The 23399-nt window shown below is 35.0% G+C and overlaps 1 protein-coding gene across 1 annotated transcript in view; it reads right to left on the bottom strand.

Moving 5' to 3' along the window:
• Positions 1-23399, bottom strand: part of LOC140166790 (uncharacterized) — a 75174-nt gene that overhangs the window by 12175 nt on the left and 39600 nt on the right. The window contains 2 exon segments of the mRNA XM_072190281.1: positions 12064-12174; positions 22403-22473. Of these exon segments, the coding sequence (XP_072046382.1) occupies positions 12064-12174; positions 22403-22473 (182 nt within the window).

The following is a 23399-nucleotide window of genomic DNA, read 5'->3' as shown; positions in this document are numbered from 1 at the left end:
GGTGGGTTGACCTTGGACTAACAAACAAAAGTTTCCCGAAAAGTTTCCACAGTGATCTTTTCTTCAGACCTATGGTTAAGAGGTCAAAGGTCAAAAAGGTAAAAATTTCACATTGCCTTTGGAGCTCATACTTGGTGGGTAGGTGGAAATTGGACTAACAAACAAAAGTTCCATTGTGACCTTTTTGTCAGACCCACGGTTGAGAGGTCATAGGTCAAAAAACAAAGATTTCAAATTGCTCATGGAGCTCAAACTTGGTCGGTGGGTGTAACTGTGGCCAAGGAAGCCCTGGTTTGAGATCTGCAAAAGCCAATAACTATGACAGCCGAGAACCGCGAAATACAGGTAACCGCCTAGTTGATAATAATGATATGTCATATCTGAACATGTGTCACAAAATATGGACCAACCTGACATTGTACCGTACTCACCAAACAAGTAAATGTACTATACGAGTATGTGACACGATCTGGTCAATGGAGCCATTTTTGCAAATGGTTGACGCCTGTATGTGGGTTTGTGACCAAATTAACCTCATATTTGGCCATTTTAGCCCCCAAAGCCCATTTTTTGTTACGCTACGTGCGAATTTATTCCACTTTTGCACAATATTTCATCAGTTTAGCTTCAAAATGGCAAAGTTTTTCCCACACTTGGCACACATTTGTACCAAAAACTTATTGTGTTGCCAAAAGGTGCTGGATTCACTATATTTCAAGACATTTTTTCCAACCCCATCCCCTCAATATCAAAAAGAAATCTATGCCACTGTTATTACCATATACAAACATTAGGTTATCATATACTGAAAACACAAAGGTCCGTATGCACAAAAGAGTTAGACCTGGTCTAAGTGGAATTTAGTCCCAGGTGAAAGGACATTTTCCTTTACATTTGCTGAAGTTATTTTGTATTATTTATGAACATTGAATTAAAATCTTTAGAATTTGCTAGCTACTCTAGGATGGAAATAAGAGTAAAGGACCATTCCTGATGGAACTAAATTCCAGTTACAGCAGGTCTAACTTTAGACCTAGTATAACTCTTCTGAGAAATATGAATAAAAAATTTGCAACAATTGTCAAATTGTAATGTAATAATTATTTTCTTTGAATGGAGTTAAACTTGTTTTTGCAATAGTATAATTATGCCCTTTAAATAGACACTATTCAACTTCACATGCCATGTGTTGCTGGTACATTGATTTGATTCCTTTATTGTGCAGTTGAAAAATCCCTATTTTTGAACAATTTTGCTCCTCCAATTTGGCCATAACTTTAAAATGCGGCCACATCCAAGGTAGCAAGTTTCTCAACAATTTTTCTAATTTATATGATTGTTCATATAGATGAGTCAATACCAATATGGGCGCACCTAGACAAAAGTGGAACACCAATGTTTTTGCTTGCTAGTGACTCTAAACACCCTCCTGAACAACATTTCCAAGAAGGGAAAAAAAGGGCACAGGGGGAAAAATGATGACAGTGGAAATATTACCTGCCTGTATGAGGAGTACGCAGGTACCGTAACCACCCGGGTATAAGCCCACCTTCAGGTATAAGCCCACATTTTTCAAAACATTATGGGAACAAGGGTGCACTCGGCTATAAGCCCAGTACTAAATTTTGGCCAAGTTCTCAAGGATACGATACATGATTTACCGACAAGTGACTCATTTCGGAATGCGATCATGAATTTTGAAAAAAAAATTCCACAGGCTTTGTTGGGACTCGAACCAGCGATTCTAAACTTCCTTCGATTACGCATCTAGCGCTTTAACGCTCGGCCACCGTGGCAGTTGAGTGGATGAGTGTAATGATAAAAGATAAATCTCATAATACCGTCTTTAGCCTTTTGTTTACTAAAAAAAGATGTGTTTTGTAAAGATAGATTAGCCGTTTTATGCATAAATAGCACCAACGTTTGGGAAAGGTTTCAAACAAATATTAAAGACACTGATGTGATGATGAAATTGCGTAAGTCGGGAATTATCTGTGTCGCAATGTTTTGTTTTGGTTTTAGGAATCTGACCTTAAAATTTACGACTTCATGACATTATCATTCGAAATCAACAAAAGATATTTCAACACTATATGTTAGGGTGCATCAAACGCCCCTCATGTCATGCAAATTTTTTCTACCTAGTCTTAAAATGTTCCATTGGGCTAGAAAACACCCTGTGTAAAATTTGGAAAAAATTGAAGGTGGTCTAGGGTGGCCTCGGTGGCGTTGAAGTTGCGAGGTATTGAAATTGCCTTCTTACATATGGCAGCTATTTAGAAACGCCTTTGTTACCACAGGATAAAAAAGCTGCTATTTGTTTTATTGCTTACAGTGATACTGAGAGATCATAATGGATCAAAAAGTTCCAAAATGAAAACAATAATCATGCATAAGCTTTACATGTAGAATCCTCACTTATCAACTTACAAAGGAATAGCTGCCATATGTGCTATTTTCTAATAATGACTATACATGTTGTTTATCCTCCTAGTTTCGTAATATTTGTTGGTTTCTTGACAATGCTACAGGTTTAAATGATATTTGTTTCTACAAAAATACATAAATAAGGTTATTCCTATTGCTAAGAACCATTCATTTTATATTATACGTTCCAGCTATGGTCACATAATGGTGACACCTGGTGACGTCACGCTGGATAAATTCCATTCACTGTAAGAGGATGTTCGTGAATGCAATTACAGATACTTAAATTTAAGTATATCTGTGATGTAATAGAGCAAATAAATCTGAAATCAATACATAACAGCATTAGTTTGCTTAGAATTGAACAGGGCACCTGTCTCGTCAAATTCCTCTAATCATGCTAATACCTCTTTGAAAGTGACAGAGATGTCATCAAATTTGGAATAGATAATAACATAGTACAACACCAATGCCTATCAATCATAGAAGTTGTGAATGCTGCAGATTTTAACATCTGGGAAATTTTGAACTAGATAATTAAGTTCAAACGACTTGGGGCACTGCATAAGTCTGGATGGATGACAAATTTCTTGTATTATAAGGATCTGTCTCCTAGAAGAATCCATTTAAAGCAACTTTCTGCAGGAACAACCACCAAGAAGCGGCAGTTAACAACCTGGAATAATTTTTCACAAAAACTGTTAACAAGTGGCCCAAGTGGAGTAGATGTGGAGATGCTGAATTGTAAACCAGAAGTCTTGTGACACTAAATAATAACTTACTGTAGTGGACTCATTGATATCTTCTGGGAACTTTGGTTTCCCAAACCCTGTGCCTAATTTGTCTCTTGGTGCTTATATATTTCTTCACTTGGTTGAAGCTTAAGGAGTCTATCAGCCATCCGTTGTTTCTGATCCTCAGGTATCTTGCTGCTAAAGAGGAGAGTGGTACCATTTCAGGTGTTAAGTACCAGCAGAGGTATTGCTTAAAGGCTTTGACAGCGCCGTTGGAGACATCTGGGTTCATAGCATAGAAATACAGTTAGACTGTGAAAGAGCTGCAGATCATTCCAAAGAGCATCAACATCAAGTACTCCACCAAGGGGCAAGGCTAGAGATTAGTGTTACGAAAGTCACAAAGTCTTGCAACTTTGATAACTGCTGCTTCTTGGTGATCGATCGTGCAGGAAGTTGCTTAATGGATTCTTCTAGGAGACAGATTATACAAGACTTTTGCCATCCATCTAGACTTATGCAGTGCCCCAGGTCGTTTGAACGTAATTACAGCTCAAAATTTCTCAGATGTTGAAATCTGCATCATTCCCAACTTCTATGAATGATAGGCATTGGTGTTATTATGTTAGAAATGAATGGTTCTTAGCAATAGGAATACTTTATTTTTGTGTTTTTGTAGAAACAAATATCATTAAAACCTGTAGCATTGTCAAGAAACCAACATATATTACGGAACTAGGAGGATAAACAACATGTACAGTCATTATTGGAAAATAGCACACATGGCAGCTATTCCTTTGTAAGTTGATAAGTGAGGATTCTAAAGCTAATGCATGATTATTGTTTTTATTTTGGAACTTTTTGATATCCATTGTGATCACTCAGTATCACTGTAGGCATTAAAACAAATGGCAGCTATTTTATCCTGTGGTAACAAAGGTGTTTCTAAATAGCTGCCGTATGTTAGAAGGCAATTTCAATCCCTCGCAACTTCAACGCCACCGAGGCCACCCTAGACCACCTTCATTTTTTTAAAAATTTTAAACAGGGTGTTTTCTAGCCCAATGGAACATTTTAAGACTAGGTAGAAAAAATCTGCATGACATAAGGGGCGTTTGATGCACCCTACTATATGTCCCCATTCTTTCTCTAGAATGTTTTGTACATGTATGTGAAATAGCTTCAACAATGGTTCGCTGCATAATGATAAAAATAGCCTTGACCTAAAAAAGGGCGAGAGGTACCATATTTACGGATTCAGGCTAAATTTAAAATTGATATAAAACGTTTGTTTTTTGATCGATTACAAAAAGTAATTTTGTTGTATAAAGGAATTGTATCTGGCGTGAATTACACTACAGTTTTTATTCCTAGGGCTCTTTGACTTCTTCAAATATTTTTTTTAATGATAGGCTGAATCCTCTGGCCCTCTATAATTATGCACAAAAGATTTAGTCCCCTTAATTCAAATCAATGTTTTTCTCTCACATTTAAGAACAAATAAAAAAAATATCAGTTGATAATTAACATTCCACACTTAGAATTTTAAGAAATTGACAAAGATGATAGAAATTACTGGTACATACATCGAAATATTGAGGTAACTATCTCAATATATGTTGTGTTGAATGACAGTTTAAATCTAACCTGGTACATTTGGCATATACAAATGGGGATGATTTTTCTTATTTCTAAATTCAAGTACTAGCCCCTCCCTGGATATAAGCCCACCCCCATTTTTGAAGTGAAATCTGCCATCTAGGGGGTGGGCTTATACCCGAGTGGTTACGGAATACAGATTTTTTATCTAAGTGGTGGTTGACCAATGAGATTGCAGAATTCTTATCAACTAAAGGATAATTTGCAATCTGGGGTGTTTTGTTACCTGGGTAACAGGGAGACAAATTCAAAGCCCATTGAATTATGTTAATCTTAATCTATTTTGCGATGTCACCCAGGTAACAAAATACTTTCAGACAATGCCGTTTTACTTGGAATACACATTTTATTAAAATATACGATTGATCACTACTAGAACTCAGATATCTTACTATTGTTCTTTTTGTCTTGATCAAAATTAGTAGTTTGCAATGAGTGCACTATTTCTAGGAGAATCACGCGGTTTCCTTCAGACAATGCTGTTTTACTTGGAACACATAATATACTAAGTTATACTGTATCCGTGCCAGAGCAAGACATCCAATTACATCACTCGACGATTCCACTATCTCGGAGAGGGTTTACTGTAAAACTTCTTCATAATCAAGTCGCTAACGATGACCACTTGCAATTTGACTAATAAATTAATCGTTTTTTATTTATAGAATAAAGGTATTGTTTTTAGCCGCTGGAGTGCATCTTATTTTCAGTAAAACAAAAATAATGATGTCGTGTTATATGAAACGATAGATGCACGACAGCGGCTAAAAACAATACCTTTATTCTCATTCTTAAGGGTAGATGAGGTATTGTTGGTCGAAGCAACCTAAAAATCGATTTTCATTATCTAGATCAATATATTATTGAAAATTAACACCTTGATGTTTTGCAAAAGTTCATTCTACAAATCATATACTTTGCAAACTTGCTTAATTTATTGTTGTTTAATGAGTTATGTACGTTTTACAAAAGTGTTGTTGTTTCAGCCCTCTTTACAACATAACTCAAGAACCACAGCACCTATAAAAGTATATCTGTGATATTTTAATTCTTCTACACGCTCGCTATGAATTGAGCAATGCAGTTTTTGCCAAAGCTCATTACCATTCGTAAGATGCTGTGAACTACCAAATCACAACAGTTTAAAATAATTAATAACCTTAAACACTTCAATTCAAATAAAAATATCATACAAATTTTAATCAAATTAAATCCTACATTTTGCAAGGAATTACCTAGGGCTTAAAATCGATCAGTCCTGTTGTTGCCGTGCGCCTCCCGATTGGCCCAAATAGCGAAATAGTAGCGTGTCGCGTTGACACACTACGCTGTCCCGTGTGATATCGTGTCATATCACACAGGTAAAGCTGGGTAAGAACCAATAAGATTGCAGGAACCTTCTCAAGTGTTTAAGAACGTATAAGTACTATCATTTCAGTTCATTGACAAAAACTTCAATGGCTCATCGCTGGTAAATCAAATTCAGTTTGTCAACTTTTTCTTGTCATCATTACCCCTTTTACACATTAGATATTCAACTAAAGTTGCTAATGTTTAGTTTATTGATACTTTTTTTAATCATCTAAATATACATATATCACATTTTTAGGCTTGTGGTAGTTAGAAATTGTAATATTATCACCAGTTTTGTTTTCAATAAATCGGGTCAGACTGTTCCACAAGCATTTAATTTTATCACAATCACAAAATAAATGCACCAAGGATTCATCAGAATTATTACAAAAACCACAAAGTGGGGAATCAATTCTACCAATTTTATGAAGGAACTTGTTTGTGCACATTGCTCTGTGAAACACTTTAACGTAAAAAGCCCTAAGTTGAGTTTCAATACTGCAAGAAAAGTTATTATCATGCACTTCATTCCAATCCGTATCCTGATCCATATTTAACGCATCAATCCAAAAGCTCTCAGTTTTGGCAGGTCCATCCTGTGTTTCAAAATAGTGTATGAATAATTTTGCCATTTTTAAATAAGCTTTCAACAGTCTTATCAAAAATACTTTCTTGAACATTAATAGGGGGGTTATAAAACCAGTGAATCAAAATTCCTTTCATAAGATAGTTGTACTTTCTTCTGTCTTTAATAGAGATATCAAATTCAACCAGATCAATTTTAAATAGCCTTTGCGTATCTTTACAGATGCCGAAATCACAGGTGATGCTTCAAAAAGAAATCAATTTGTACTTGTCAGCGGATATTTTGGACTTTTGACCCATTATAATATGTTAATATAGCTACAATAACCGTAGTATGGAAGAGTAACAGATAACCCGTAGGTCTCGATAATAGGCAAAACTTCATTTGTGACCCGTTCTGACAGAACCAGGAATAAGTCCCATTTTTGACATTTCGTGATTTGAATACAAATGTAAGCACAGGACAATAAGCTTTAAAATGATACCAAAATTATACACATAGCATCAATACTTTGCAAGATATGGATACTTTTGTAACAGATGCCTTGATATTTTTGTCAAATTGATATTCTAGTTATGGGCTAATTAGTTTCCTGCTTTACACAGGATTGAATAGGGATTATCACAGTTCAACTGTCAATTATTGATTTAATAAACTTCTTTAAAATAAGTACTTTCAAGGATTTGAAAAGTATACTATGAAATTAAGAATTCCAAAATTTGAATCTTTTTATGGGAATGTCATCTTTAAGGGGACTCGATCTTTTGTGCGTAATTATAGAGGGCCAGGGGATTCACTCTATCATTAAAAAAATTATTTGAAGTCGTCAAAGAGCCCTAGGAATAAACACTGTGGTGTAATTCACTCCAGATACAATTTCTTTATACGACAAAAATTAATTTTTGAAATCGATCAAAAAGCAAACGTTTTATATCAATTTTAAATTTAGCCTGAATCCGTAAATATGGTACCTCTCGCCCTTTTTTAGGTCAAGGCTATTTTTATCATTATGCAGCGAACCATTGTTGAAGCTATTTCACATACATGTACAAAACATTATAGAGAAAGAATGAAGACATATAGTGTTGAAATATCTTTTGTTGATTTCGAATGATAATGTCATGAAGTCGTAAATTTTAAGGTCAAATTCCTAAAACCAAAACAAAACATTGCGACGCAGATAATTCCCGACTTACGCAATTTCATAATCACATCAGTGTCGTTATTATTTGTTTGAAACCTTTCCCAAACGTATGTGCTATTTATGCATAAAACGGCTAATCTATCTTTACAAAACGCGTCTTTTTTTAGTAAACAAAAGGCTAAAGATGGCATTATGAGATTTATCTTTTATCATTACACTCATTCGCTCAACTGCCACGGTGGACGAGCGGTAAAGCGCTAGACGCATAATCGAAGGAAGTTTAGAATCGCTGGTTCGAGTCCCAACGAAGCCTGTGGAAACTTTTTTTTTTTCAAAATTCATGATCGCATTCCGAAATGAGTTACTTGTCGGTAAATCATGTATCGTATCCTTAAAGGCTCAAAAACATGCTTGGCGACTTGTTCCGGTTTTTGTTGGAGCTGGTCACATTTTACACATCCCCCTCAATATCAAAACCACCTATCCATTCAAGCAAATGATCCTTGGATTGGTTGGACGGACAATAGATGCTTCGCTACAAGTATTCAGAACATCTTAATAAAGAGTGCACACCAGTAAATACAAGTCTCTTACACCCTGGGACGAAAAGTGACAAAGTGCCATTAGAAAAGGCTTAAAACCCAACTATTAGGCCCGTTTCATATTTAGGCCTAATCCTCATTTAGGCCTGGGAAATAGATTGTCTGTGAAAAATGAGCAGGATCCGATTTTTTGTGACGATTTGGCTAAACTTACAAAATGTGTTACATTTCAGAAACACCAAGCTATTTGTGAGGGCTATAGGGTGATCTAGGCGGCATTTTTCTGGAAAAATCACCAGACTCTGTATATTTTCCTCTACACTGAATGTCGTTATCTGACCTTCAACTTGCAGAAAGTGTAATTTTGAAGAACTGAGTCGCTCTGGAGTCAAGAAAATGATGTTTTCCCAGACCCTGTTTGTACAGAAAGTCAATGGGGCCATGGGGGCTATTTACTGGTGTGCATCCATAATACCATGGTATGGCCATGTCTGTAGGCCTATCAAAAATACCATTCATGTGTTAATGTTCTGTAAAAGTGGAAATGTTCACACAATTAATTTTTCGTGCATTGCCAAATTTTGGATATTGTTTGAAAGTATGTTTTCTTTATGTGTTGATGGAGCAACATACAATAGGCACAAAAAAAAAGGTGGCACTTGGCAAAAACAGTTTTTGCCAACAAAAATTGCAAAAACTAAAAAAGTGATCCATATTTCACTTATTCCATCTCAAAACAAATTATTAAGTAACAATAATAATTTTCTGAGTGTAATAAGGCCAAATTTTATAATTACAAGTAACATATTAAAGAAATTAAAGGCATGGGTTTTCATTGCCCACTGGTGCACTTAACTGAAAAATGTCTATCATATTCAAAACGTTTTTTTTTAAGGACTTGATGAGACAAAGATATGTTGAATGGACGGCTGTTATACCCGCATGCTTATAACTGTTCTGAATGTACATTGGAGATACGACAAACGGAAACCTAAAGCCAAAAGATCAGGGAAAGAAGAATCCGGTTTGCTGGCCACTGTTCCAGAAGTGAGGAGCCCCCATCAAAAATAGTTCATTGGATACCCAAGCATGGGAGGCGGAAACCTGGAAGACCTGCTCTGACCTACATAGACATTCTGAAAGATGACACTGGACTGGAGGCAGTAAACTTCAGGACAGCAATAGAGGACAGAAAGTTCTGGAAAGCCATCACAGTTCAAGGACACCACTCGAATTAAGTGAAGTGAAGCATGTTGAATGATTCATTAAAAGTCATGTGTTACTATTTATGAGCTTTCTGTGTTACATTTTAATATTTGACTGACTTTATATGAGTTTTTGCCATTTTAAAGGAGGATTTTGTGATCCTAGCATACTCTTTTTATGACATATTTCAGTAGATATCCATGAAAAAGCTTACTCCCAAAATTTCAGTTGATTCCGATTTTGCATTTGCGAGTTATGCATGATTATGTGTATTACACTGCTCCATACTCCATAGGCCACTGTTGTAATTTCGTTCTGGTATACCAGAACGATATTCAAATTTGACGATATTTTTGTTAAACAAATTAATCTGCAAGAAAATTCTGGTATATAAACATTATGTAGCCAGAGGTTTCCAGTGGTATAAAAATCTCAACTTTGTTTTGAGAAAAGTGGGGGTATGAGGCTGTGGATCACTAAATGCCCTTTTAAACCAGGCAAAAACGGGTTTGTTGACCATAGCACCACCGACAATGATGACCATCCATTCTCCTACATGGCAACTTTTAACTCCAGCTAATAAAGACTTCGCAACAGGTAAAACAGGCATTACAAATACACTTATGGTCCTGTGTCACAACCTGGGGTACCTTTGCGTTACTTAGTAAAAAAATGAAATGGTTCAAACATTTTACCTACACATCTCATTTGAAGTGGTTCATCCTCCTGTGCATTTTGACACCTTTTTTATGGAAATCGGTTAAAAAATAAGAGAGTGCGGGCAAAAACAGGGAGGATGTGACCCCACCTCTTTTTTCCACATTTATAATCATTCTGAGCAAGTATTGGTCTTTTAAATGAACTTATGTATTTATTTACTTGGTTTAGATGTCTGGGAGTCCATTTAGACATTTTTTTACTAGATTCAAATTTTTAATGGGGTTTTTAAATCAAATTTACGATACTGAATCCCTCCCCTAATACTCCTCCCCTAATCCTCAGCCACCCTTGGCACATTTCATGCCAAACGTCATAAAACAGGATAAAAACATGAGTAATCTAGAATAAATTAGCCTCAATTTAAGACCTAATTGAATCTAATTGAAGTGACGGAATACTCAAGAGACAGTGTTTTGAAATCCAAGCTGCACATCAAAATGTAACAAAGCCACCTTTTTGGGTGCCCCAGTATATGACACTGGATCTTATAGCTTCAGAACTATTAAATTGCATTTATAGTGACTACCATTATCCTTGCCCTGAATTCAAACCGATTCAATGTAACTTTTTTTCTTTGAAAATATAGCCAATACATACACCTATAGCTTCGGAACAATTCATTTGCACTTACAGTACGGTAAAGCAATCAATGGTAATTGAACGCAATTTTCTTTGCCCCGAATTCAAATAAATTTACTGTAACTTTTTAAATGTGTGTTTTTTTCTTTGAAAATACGGCTATTACAGATACACCTATAGCTTCAGAACTATTAATTTGCACTTACAGTGATAGATGGTAATTAAACGCAAGCAATGTGGCATGTAAAATCCTCCTTGCCCTGAATTTAAAAAAAAATACAATTTACTGGAACTTTTAAATTTAGGTTTTTTATTTGAAAATCCTGCTGTGTTGTTAATAATAAACGAAATTCCCTGGGGTCATTTCCATTGAGGCCTGTACACCATCCGCAATAATAAAAATGTGTAAAAAGGGTAGTTTTTCGTGGGTAGGCACAATACAGCGTATCATGTTTAGGGTGTCAAAACATGACAAATTGGAAAAAAGGGTAGCAAAATTGCAATTGCTAAAATGCAGAAATGAAATTTAGGGTATGGAATTTGATGCAAGGAATAAAATCCCTGTTTAGGGTGTGAAAACGGGCAACAGGCACGTGTTACCTGTTTAGGGTATTGTTTTAGCCAAGGGTTTTAAAAATCCTTGTTTAGGGTGCTTTTCAAAAGTTGATTATCGCGGATGGTGTACAGGCCATAATGGGAGTGACCCCCCTGGGCGGAATTGGGTGACCAATGGTGACAGGGTATCAACATGCGCCTAAATACATAACCTTTCTTTAAATGTTAAAATATTGTGAATAAGAAATAGTTCTGAAGCTATATGCATATTTGTAATGGTTGTGTTACTTTTTGTGAAGTCTTTATATTGTAGTTGGGTTACAAATCAAACTTTGTTAAACCCATGAGAACTACCTGCCGATTGGCTGTAAAGAAGTATCATTATCAATTGGACCAATCAGCAACATTGTTAGAATAATATCACCACACAAAAAAATTGGGGTGAATTATTTGCAAAACTCCAAACTGATTGGTGATTAAAGTGAAGATATCATGTAATTGACCAATCAGAGGCAATGTTAGATCGGCAGGAAGTACTCAGGGGGTTAAAACACTTACCCGGTATACATACTCCTCTTCCTTCTCCGACATATTTTGTAAGCCAATGATACCTTTTAGTGCAAGCAGAGTCTCAAAGCAGTTGAGATAGCCATCTTTGTCATCATCAACCTTAGTAAAAATATAATATTGAACATTTTTAAACTACAACCTTACACTATTTTTATACAATACAATAACCAAAAGTTGGGTCAAAATTGAAAAAAAAAAGAAAAAATTTAACTTCTGATCCTTTTGACAGTCCATATTTTTAAATGAATAAAAAATTATAAAATTTGAGAAAATTGTTTCTAGTTTTGTGTCTTAAGAACATAAATATGCAGTTTTCATTGATTTTGTGATTTAAGGAAGTTGTTATGGTGGACGAACAAAAAAATTGGAATGGAAAATCAAATCTGGTGGTTTTAAAAATTGCACAATTTTTTTCAGAAATCTGCAATGCTAGTTGGATTCCACGCATCATTTCCTTTCTCAAAATGCATACTTTTACTTATCATTATTACTTTTAAGGTTAAATACAACTGATTTTCAAGGCTTGATTCCAGAGGGGCGTAAGTTAATAATGGAAACAGCCATGCAGAAAAGAATGAACTCACGCTGCATAATAGTGTATCAATCTGAACTTGGGCCACGGACAAACCGCGGCTCGTGAGTCATCCTATATGTTGCAGGGATAGGGAAGGGCGAGGGGAAGGGGCGACCATGATGGACCATATGGGCTGATGGGGGTGGGGATTGTGGGCAGCCGTTTTCGGCAATTTTACTTTTTTTAAATTATCCTGGATGATATCTGTCGTGAAATAAATCAATGCTTCTATATATAGGCTATAATAGGCCCAGTATGCCTATTTATACCCTGATTATGCAATATATAGGCCTACAACAATAACTACAACAACAGTAACAAAACCAACAACCAATATTTTGTTAATCTAATTTGTAAAAATATATTAATAGGCCGCGCCTATTAGACTAGTATAGCCTAAAAATTCCTGAATTATATAATGGAAAAAAAAAAAAAGCAAAAACAATCAATCGCTGCAGTCAGAAAGAAAGAAACGAACAAGAAAAAAAAGAAAAAAGTGAGAGAAAAATAAAATAAAATAGATGGAATGGACCACATAGGGACTCGAACACGCACTCAAAGTTTTCCAGCTCAAAACTATAGTATTATATAGTCGAACGCGACCCCAGCGCGCTAACCCATTCAGCTACTGAGTGATCCGTTAAATCGATTGATCTCAAACTGACTATTATGGAATAGTGCATACCAGGCTCTTATGGTAAACAATCTCATCACCGCTGTAAATGTCGGAGGTATCGATGGCGAAAAACCTCGATTTTTGCAAAAGTAGCTTAAATTTGGAATGAAATTCAAATGGTAAAGGAATCGACATACTTTTGAGAAATAATGTAGGCAGTTAGAAATCAAAATTAACGCTCCACAATCCAGATATCGATAATGTAACATAACAGTGTTTTGTGGTACAAGATTCTCGAAAATTGTTCCCAAAAACGGGCTAATAAAATTTAATCGGTACTGTATTTGGTTCTTCCCCATGGCAACATTATTTCGTTGGTCGATTTGTAGTACAATACAAAAAAGGAGAAAACAATCACTCGGCGTGGTTTTATACGGAGCGAATATTTGAAAAAAACTGCATGGAACGTGTTTTTGATCTTGTGAACATGGTGCGTAAAAATGATTTAAACGAAGGATTTTCAAACGGATTCTAAAAATTTGTATAAACACACAAAAATAATGTTAAGATACATCCATGCACCAACATTTGACTCACTGCGATATTTGATTGCTGAGAAAACGCGGTTTTAGAGAACAACTTTATACGCCTTTTATACGCTTTTTATATGTTTCTTCGTAACCTTAAAGATACAATACATTAACAATGTCTACAATTTTCCCAATTAGAGTGACCCTGCATGACTCTTGAAGGTGTGTGGTCTTAATTGATGTTTTCTACTTTGAATGGAGGTCCATCTCTAAAACATTTTGTGTTCCAACAGCAAAAACAAGGTATATATCCAGGAATTTTTTTAATTTTGATCAACTTCACCAAAAATCAGTAAAATTTAGCATTTTCAACCATATTTGGTGATAATTTCCCTATTACACTTGGTTGGAGTGAGGCAAATAAAATAAGGTAAAGCACCAATTCACAACACATTGTCACTTCATGGATTCGAACCCATGCCTTGAGCTACCCTGCGATTATGAGTTGATGCCTTAATGCTGTGCCAAGCCTGCTCTCTCTTGTTCATACTATCTAATTTATTGCAAACTTTTACTGGGACTTAAAGGCCCATTCAGTGATTTGCTCATAGGAAGGATTGTAAAAATCATCAAAATCCAGGTTCTGGTACATCTGTTACTATCACAGATCACTGACAGAGTGCAACACTATCGTAAGTGCAGTAGAATGTAATAGCTGCCTTTTGTAAAACACCTACTGTTAACTGCAGCACAATCCACTCATTATGGTCACTGTTGTGTTGATGTTCTGTATACTTTCCTGATGGCCACTAAGCTAACCCAAAGATATCACCTTTACATGTAGTTGGGTGTTTTTCTAGTGTTATTGGTTAAAAGTAATTAAGTACATCTATTGAAATGTTGCAAATGGCAGCTATTGCATTCTACTGCACTTACAATAGTGTTGCACTCTGCCGACAAGATGTGCTAATGTAACATGCTAGTGGTTAAGCTGAAAGCCGCATATTAAAGGGGGTTAACCCTATTGGTTTAGGGTATGGATTGTCTTCAAACTTAGTTTCAAATATCATCCCCTTTAGGCCTATGCTTCTATGCGAGGAAACATTTTCAGCATAAATGTGAATAATTAGCACAATTTAGCAAGCCAATACATAATAATGGGTTAATTGCATTCTATTCCGGCATTCCCATTGATCGAGTGCATGTGGATTCAACTTTGCCATTACTACTGCTTTCTTTGTTAATTTGTCATTTCAAAAATACAATTATGTTAATGGCATATCCTTCACTTTTAGGCAATTTATAAACAATTTAAATTTTGTTACACTTACACTGGGATCATTGAATGGGCTTTTAAAGACCCATTCAGTGATCCCAGCGCAAGTGTAAAAAAATTAAAATTGTTTATAAACTGCTTAAGAAATGAAGGGTAAGTCATTCAAATTGTCATTTGGTATTTTTGAAATGACAAATTTGGCACAAAACGAAAAAAACAGCAGTACTGACGATGTTGAAGCCCCAATCAAAGACATGTAGCTAATTTAGATACTAGATCTGGAATGAGGGATTTGAGCATTTCGACAGTATTTTTGTGGGACATGAGAACACATCAGACATATCGAATTGCATTCTGAATACGAAGAATGTCTTTCTGATATCAAATAATTTTCATTTTTTGAAATTCACGATATAATACAAATTTTATGACAAATTATTAAAATTTGATATTTTTCACATTTTTGATATATAACAGTCCTCGGTAAATTTTATAAATCTAATGACATATTCTTAAAGTGTATGTAGCTGGGAGGAAAAGCTGACGATCAATTGAAAATTTTGACCTTTCATATTGAAGATATGGATTTTTTTCCCCAAAAGACCTAATTTTTTTGTGTGTTTTGGGAAAACAAATACATATCTTCAATACGAAAGGTCAAAATTTTCAATTGATCGCCGGCTTTACATCCCACCTATACATACACTCTAAGTATAAATCATCAGATTTATAAAGTTTACCTCGAGTACTGTTAAATAACAAAAATATCAATTTTTAATCATTGGCCATAAAATGTGTATTACATTGTGAATTTCAAAAAATCAAAATTATTTGATATCAGAAGGACATTCTTAGTATTCAAAATGCAATTCGATATGTCTGATGTGCTCTATATCCCATAATAAATACTGTCCAAAACCCCATCCCTTAACTGATGCAGTATTATCAGTGGCGTGCGCAAAGAGGGGTTGGTCATTCGGGGGAAAAACGTTAAAAACAACAAAATTTGCTCATAATCCATTCGGGGGAACTGAACAACCTGGCCCCCCACATTCAATGTGCTGTACACACCACTGAGTATTATCTCTAGTTCTCTTGACTGGATTATGGTAACTCATTTTTACGTTCCAATAGCTTAAAAATTGTGTTGCATGCTTGAATTTCTGTGTTGATAAGCGCACAAGCAAGAGCACTTCACCATTACTGTACAAGCTTCATTGGTTGCCAGTCCAGCAGAGGACAAGCCTAGCTTACTGAAGGAGTGAATCAACTCAAGACTCAAGAGAAGCTCCTACTGCATGTGTACATCTCTGGAAAACCTTGCGCCTTGAAGTCCCATCTATTAAACACATCATAAGTGATGGTGCTTTCTGTGTTCTTGGCCTCAGGTATTGGTAGATGTATGAGGTTATACCACAGAATTAAAACCAGAGAACCAGGACTCGACCGCCATCTTGATACAGGCATGGAGCAAAAATTGGGGATATTCGGTTTCCCTCGGAATGCGCTCGAGGCATTCGTAGCCATGCAAGCGCGACATTGATGATGGGTGCATTTGAGAGACGCACTTGATGCGACCTGCACGCGAGTACCAAGATGCTTCAGATGAGACGCAGAATTGTTTTCGTTCGTCTCCGCGCACAGTCAGCAAGGACCCGAATACCCCCAATTTTCTTCCCATAGCTGACGGCGCGATTGTACGTGGCGGTATAGGGAGTCCCGGTTCTCCTTCTCTAATTCTGTGGGTTATACAGAGAGTAGACATCCTTGAGAGGGCACTCTATTCATGTGGTTGCTTTTATTAAACCTCATTTAAATATTTGGGACTTCTATATGATATATCTACCCAAGCTTTGGAATAAGCTTTATTTTAAGATCCATCAGGCTACTAGCTTAAGTGTTCAAATCTCACCTTTTCACCAAAGAGTAACTTTCTTTGAATGTTATTTCAAAACACTTTTGCATTGTTGTAATATTGGATTAATATTGGATTGTATTATGTGTAAATTTAATAGGTCATTTTTGCAATTTTTTATATCATTCTGTATATTCGACATTGATATCAATTGTATGTTTATGTATTTCTATAGGTGCTATAATGTGAAAATATTAGGTTAAGTGGAACGATGAAGCTGTCAATAGCAATTAGGTCACCTACCTGTAAAGTGATAGTCAGAAATATCCCCAGAAGAGGCAAAAATCATTAAGATTTTCTGCAAAAGCTTCAACAATAATGAGACAAAACTTAAGGACAGCGTAATGGGAGAGGGCCTGGGTCCGGTCTTTTCTAACATCATTATTTCTGAAGTTTATGTCCAAAGTATATAAAACTATACATATTGGGAAAGGAAATGGGTCAGGGAATTACATAGCTTACATAACGTCAGCTTGCTTTGATACTACAAAATACAAAAGAAACACAAAACAATGCAATGCTTTTTGAAAATCAATCTTTGTTTTGTTTTTATGATCTGTTTACTCTTTTTCCCAGGTCTTTTGGCCTGCCAAACAAGATGCATGCTGTGAGCTGGGAAAATCGCACAGGGTGTTGAGCGCCACGCAAAAGTATTTGCGTTTGAGTGCACATGACTGGAATGCTGGACTCAATATCGATTGATTGGTTACATGTAAAATAAAGGTCTATAATCAAAGCTAACACAGGTACTTGTCCAAATCCTGACAATTGTTGAACGCTTGTATGCAGCATTGAACATCCATGGAGCTTTTTTTTTCTTTTATGCTAAAATGTTGGAAAATATTTTTTATTTCCAAAAACATATCCAAATTTGCTTTCATTTATGGCTCAAGATCTAAATCTCCACATAAATCCAAAACAGTTACAGCTCTGTATAAATAGTGACAATAAATCCATATTTTGATTGTGGTAAAATGGAAGTATAATTGACATATTCAAGAATACTCTGCAAATATGTGACAATACTAATGAAAAGTTTTGAAGTAACATTAAATTTCTAGATCTTGATATCAAGTTCTTACGATAAAGGTGGTCATTGGCAGTTCATGAAATTCCCACGGGGGTTAATTGTTTTGCATACTTACATGACACTGTTAATGTGAAGAGTGCCATGCAAAATATGATACACGCTATGCGCTGCCTTGTATTAATTATATGAATAAATTGAATATTGATATTCAAGATAGTTTTATTTATTTGAATATATCCACCTTTTTTTGTAATTGACCAATAAAAGTATATAGTGTTTAGCATTTTGCTAATTTTAATCTGCATAATTAATAAGGGTTAATTTCTTGACAAATTAAAATGAACTCTAATAGCCTCTATTTTTTATGCAGATTAAAATTAGCAAAATGCTATATGAAATATACTTCTATTGTACTACATATGTACCAAGTCTCAGCTAGATAGTCCTTATAGTTACTTGGCAAATTAACTTTGCATAATTGGGAGGATGTAATTTACATCTTTGGCCTCTCTTTCAGTTTTTCCGCTTAGCTAACTCCGCATAATTGGAGTTAGCACAGCCAATCACCAACAGCAGCGAAGTGGTCAATTCTGAAAAAGGTGGATATATTGCCAGGGGGAGGCAAGTACAGAATTGTTGGGGTACATTTTCAGGCCTTTTGGTACATCTTGGGTCACAAATATTCAGAAAACTGGTTAAAAGTGGGGTATTTTCTCAAAAATCATTTTCATTGTTTGTTAGCAAAATTTGTGAACATTTTCCATGTTTGGGCAAATCAAGTTGCCACAATTTTGAACAGAAAAAATAGAAAATTAGTTTATTTTTAGGTCACTTTTTTGTCAAATTTAATTTGTGATTTGTTTCCTGAATCCCTAACTCACATCCCTATCCAATTCAAAATCAAGAAATATTTCTTTTTTGAATGGGACAACAGCTATTGATAACATCCCAGCAAACACACATTTTACAAAAAAGGTTTAAACGTTGTGTTATGTAAAGGGTATACAAATGTTTTAATAACATTCATAAAATATCTTTAAAAATTTGATGCAAAACAATGTTATTAACTGTTGACAAAACATTTTTCAAAAATTTTGGCCGAAAATATTTAACAATAACTTTTTAAAAACGTATTCATGATCTTTATATGATACAATGTTTAAATGTTAAATGTTATTAAAACATTTTGAATAAAACAAAAATTTGTGTGTTTGCTGGGATGTATTGTACCTTCCTAACGATCCACTGCAATTTTAAAATATCAATATTTATACAAAAAAAATACAAGAGGCAGCTTTTGGGTATATACTGTTTTGCATCTAAACTTGTCATCATGTCATTTAATTCTTTGGACCATATCATGGCACAGAGCATTTACAGATGAATAACCATAGGTGTCACTGTAACACATATACCAAGGCAAGACAGCGGAACCAACAACAATTCCTATAAGGGATTTGTGCCAGCAATAGCTGCCCTATAGACATTTGACACTTTCTGCATTCTATACTGTGCAAAATTTCACAATATGACATTTGGCAGCTATCGCAGATAGGACCTTCTTGCCCTGAACCACCTGACTATATCTAAAAATACCAAGTTTGTTTTCTGTAGGTGGCCTAGCTGGAAACCAACAAACAAAATGGAATTATTTATTTATTTATAATTGTTTTTTATTTTGAAAGGGGTATGGTCCAATTGTTCATGTTCTGTTTTATATCTTACATTGAGGCCTATCCTTAAAACAATGTTTCCAAATTTTGAGTTGTACTGCTCCAACGGTTTTGATATGAGAAGCAAAAATGTGTATAACAATACCAGATGGGATAGTACATACTTTCAGTTGTTGTTACCGGCACAATTCCCATGTTTTTGTTCACAACATCTAAACAAAACATATCTTGGGCGTTCAAATTTTGGTCAATCCTTCATGTAATTATTTCGTGTAAGCTAATCCTAGCCCTAACCCTAATCCTAACCCTAAACCTAATCCTAAACTAACCCTAATTTCGTGTCAAATTACATGAAGGAATAACCCAAATTTTACTGGGAATATGAAGAAAATATTATGTTTCTTCTGATACCAAAATCTCAGTTTTCATGATCAGACTCTGGGGATATACTGATCTGATATGGTAAAGAAATAACTTGCAAAAACACCATTTGACAAAGCAGAGAGAGGGCGATGTTTCAAGAGTTTTGACATAGCAATGAAATCCAGCTTTTCTGGAAAATATGCCTTAAATAAGGGCTGTTACCCACCTTTGCACAGTATTCTTTGTGGGACATGAGAGCACATCAGACATATCGAATTGCATTCTGAATACGAAGAATGTCCTTCTGATATCAAATCATTTTTTTTTAATTCATGATATAATACAAATTTTATGGCAAATTATTAGATTTTTTTAAATAATTTTTTGAATTCTTATTTAACAGTCCTCGAAGTAAAATTTATAAATCTACTGATATGTACTTAAAAGTGTATGTAGCTGGGAGGAAAAGCCAATGATCATTTGAAAAATTTGACTTTATGTATTGAAGATACACATTTTTTCCGAAAAAAGACCTATTTTTTTAAGAAAATATCAATTTTTAATAATTAAAAATTACTTGATATCAGAATGCAATTCCATATGTCTGATGCGTTCTCATGTCCCACAAAAAATACTGCGCAAAAAATGTTGTTATCAGATCCCTTGAACTTGAAATCTTTATATGCGCCAATATCATAATGCATTTGCACATTATTATTTGAGTGTACTCTGAATGATAAATGGGATTAAGGCAGATGAGATGTACTGAACTTCAAAGTGCACTTGGGAGTGTAAAGCTTGCTGTGCCTGCACCTCTGACTAATACCTTCCAGGTTTAGAAACCTCTTTTCAACATTTAGTATGGACATACCTGTACTCAATACAGTTTTTATTGATAGTATTTCAAAACAGTTTTCCTTTGTATTTGAGTAAGAAGTGTTTCTACATTTCTTTGAATCCACAAAAGATCACTGAGCTATATAGAATAAGGATATTTAACATACTAAACGGTTCCAAAAAAGTAAGCCCCCCCCTAAAACACTTTGGTATAATCCAAAAAGGCTGGCAGCCTCTATTGGGAAGAAAAATTCACAAAAACCCAAAAGACCACTTGAGGGGTTTTGAAGTCCACCTTTTACATGCAAGTTGATTTCAAAATAGTTGTATTTGCTAAAACTGGTCAATTTTCAATTTCAGTATGAAATTTGATTGGGGTTTCAGCTGTTGAAAGCATCTTGTGAAATTTTGGAAAAGACATGTTTTATTCTTATAACCAACCATAAGTAACACAAAAAAGTGAAAATTAGAGCAAACTTTCGGCATATACTCAAGATTTTCAATGCTTAGACTTGTTCCAAGTCTATGATTTTTGTGGCTCCATTGTCAGAAAACATGCCGAAAATTCATGTTTTTGGCTCTTATTTCAAGAAATTAGTAAAATAGTGAACTTTTTCTTTTATCTCCAGTCAGGACCAAATGAATGATTAGGATTAAGCTACGTTTCATTTGGCAAAACTTGATATTATTTTTTTTATCCTAAAAAATTAGCGCTGTACTTTTCTGGAATAGGGAGTACACTAGGAGGTTCAAGTATCCAAAGGTTGTTGCCAGTCTGAATATCTCCTGCATTTGTTTACCAATAATTAGTTCCACTATGACACAACTGTAATAGACCTTGAAATCAAAATCTTGTGGGAAAAAAATATACCGTATTATATCTATCAAGATCCGGCGATAACCCATTGCTTTTCAAAAGCGGTGCATCACAATTGCTTGTCGAGTGAGTATAAATTCAGCTCGAAGTCAATGTGGACATTTTCCATGTAAACAGGGGTTTCAATTATATTTGCTTTTGTGCCACAGAGGGTCATTTCCCCCCATATTTATTCTTGCCCCCTCCCCTCCCCATTAAAGGAATCACAGAAAATGGACATATTTTGGACAAAAATAGCCATATATTTTGGTCTTTTGTGGCAAAAATCACCCTATTTTGGGCAAAAATAACCTGTTTTGGCCGAAAATTAACAATTTTTATGAAAATGTCCCTGATTTTTCACTTTTCCCACCCCCAAAAAATTCCTCGTGCCGCCACTGGCTGTGTTCATTTGTATACAGTGCATCATAAAAGCTTTGTAGTAGTAGTACTAATAGTATGTAGTAGTAATAACCCGTTTTGGCCAAAAATTAACAATTTTTATGAAAATTTCCCTGATTTTTGCCCCTCCAAATTCTCTTCCCACCCCCCCACCCGGAAAAAATTCCTGGTGCTGCCACTGGCTGTGTTCATTTTGTATACAGTGCATCATAAAAGCTTTGTAGTAGTATGTAGTAGTAGTAGATATATACTTACTGTATCAAATATCACTTTGTACATGCGCTTGTATTCTTCTTTAACTATACAAAACTGAGGTAGCCAGCCAACTGTATCAAGGAAAATAAAAAGCGGTATTAATTTTTCGTAATTTTGTGATTTCTTGTATTCATGGGTTCAAAAGGACACACATCAGTCATGGGTCACAATTATTTTTGCAGGCATTTAAATTTGCGGTTTTGAGTTGACTGCAAAAAGCATGAAAATAAAAACCTAGGGAAAATTTCCCGTTTTGGAGCATATGATTATGAGTTTGTTATATTTTGCTCATCACATTAAAACATTCTTATCATATGATAAATGCAGAACATAAAATGATCACTGAAGCCCCCGCCCCCCTCAACTAGCAACTTTGTAACTGTGAAGTTCTAGAATCAAAAGCTACTGTTAACATGTCTCTATTTCAAATGCATTGTGTGGAAGATGATAGAGGGTGCTCTACCATATTGGGAGCCAGAGTGAAAAAAAAAAAAAAGGAAATGAGTTCATGTCAGAACTTTGAAAACTTATATATGTGATGTGATAAAGCTAAATGAGTCTGATATTTATCAAAATCATTTCGCTGAAAACCCTGTCATCATTAGACTTAACAAGTGATTCCTAAGATATGGCCATTTTAGTGTTGCTCAGAACAATAAAATACAAAGGAAGTTACATTGAATACTATTATTCGCTATATTTCAAAATCAATATTCCCATCATCAGACTTATTTTGCTTGATCACATCACATATACTTTCATGCCGACCCCCACCTTTCTAAATTTGCCAGAAAGAATAAGCAGGGATTTTAATGAGTTACATGATTCAAAATCTCTGCACTTATCACCCAAACATACATTTTGCCAGTGTCCAAATTGAATTTGATCTGAAATTAACAATGTAGTAAAGGAAAAGAAACATAGAAATCAATCTGTATGATACAACTTGCTCCTTTACAGATGAATATAGATGAAGAGCATTGCCTGAGTGAACAAT

Source organism: Amphiura filiformis, chromosome 12 (assembly GCF_039555335.1).
Source record: "Amphiura filiformis chromosome 12, Afil_fr2py, whole genome shotgun sequence".
In the NCBI taxonomy this organism is placed as follows: Eukaryota; Metazoa; Echinodermata; class Ophiuroidea; order Amphilepidida; family Amphiuridae; genus Amphiura; species Amphiura filiformis.
The sequence above is the reverse complement of the archived record's forward strand: the minus strand, read 5'-3'. Positions and strand labels throughout refer to the sequence as shown.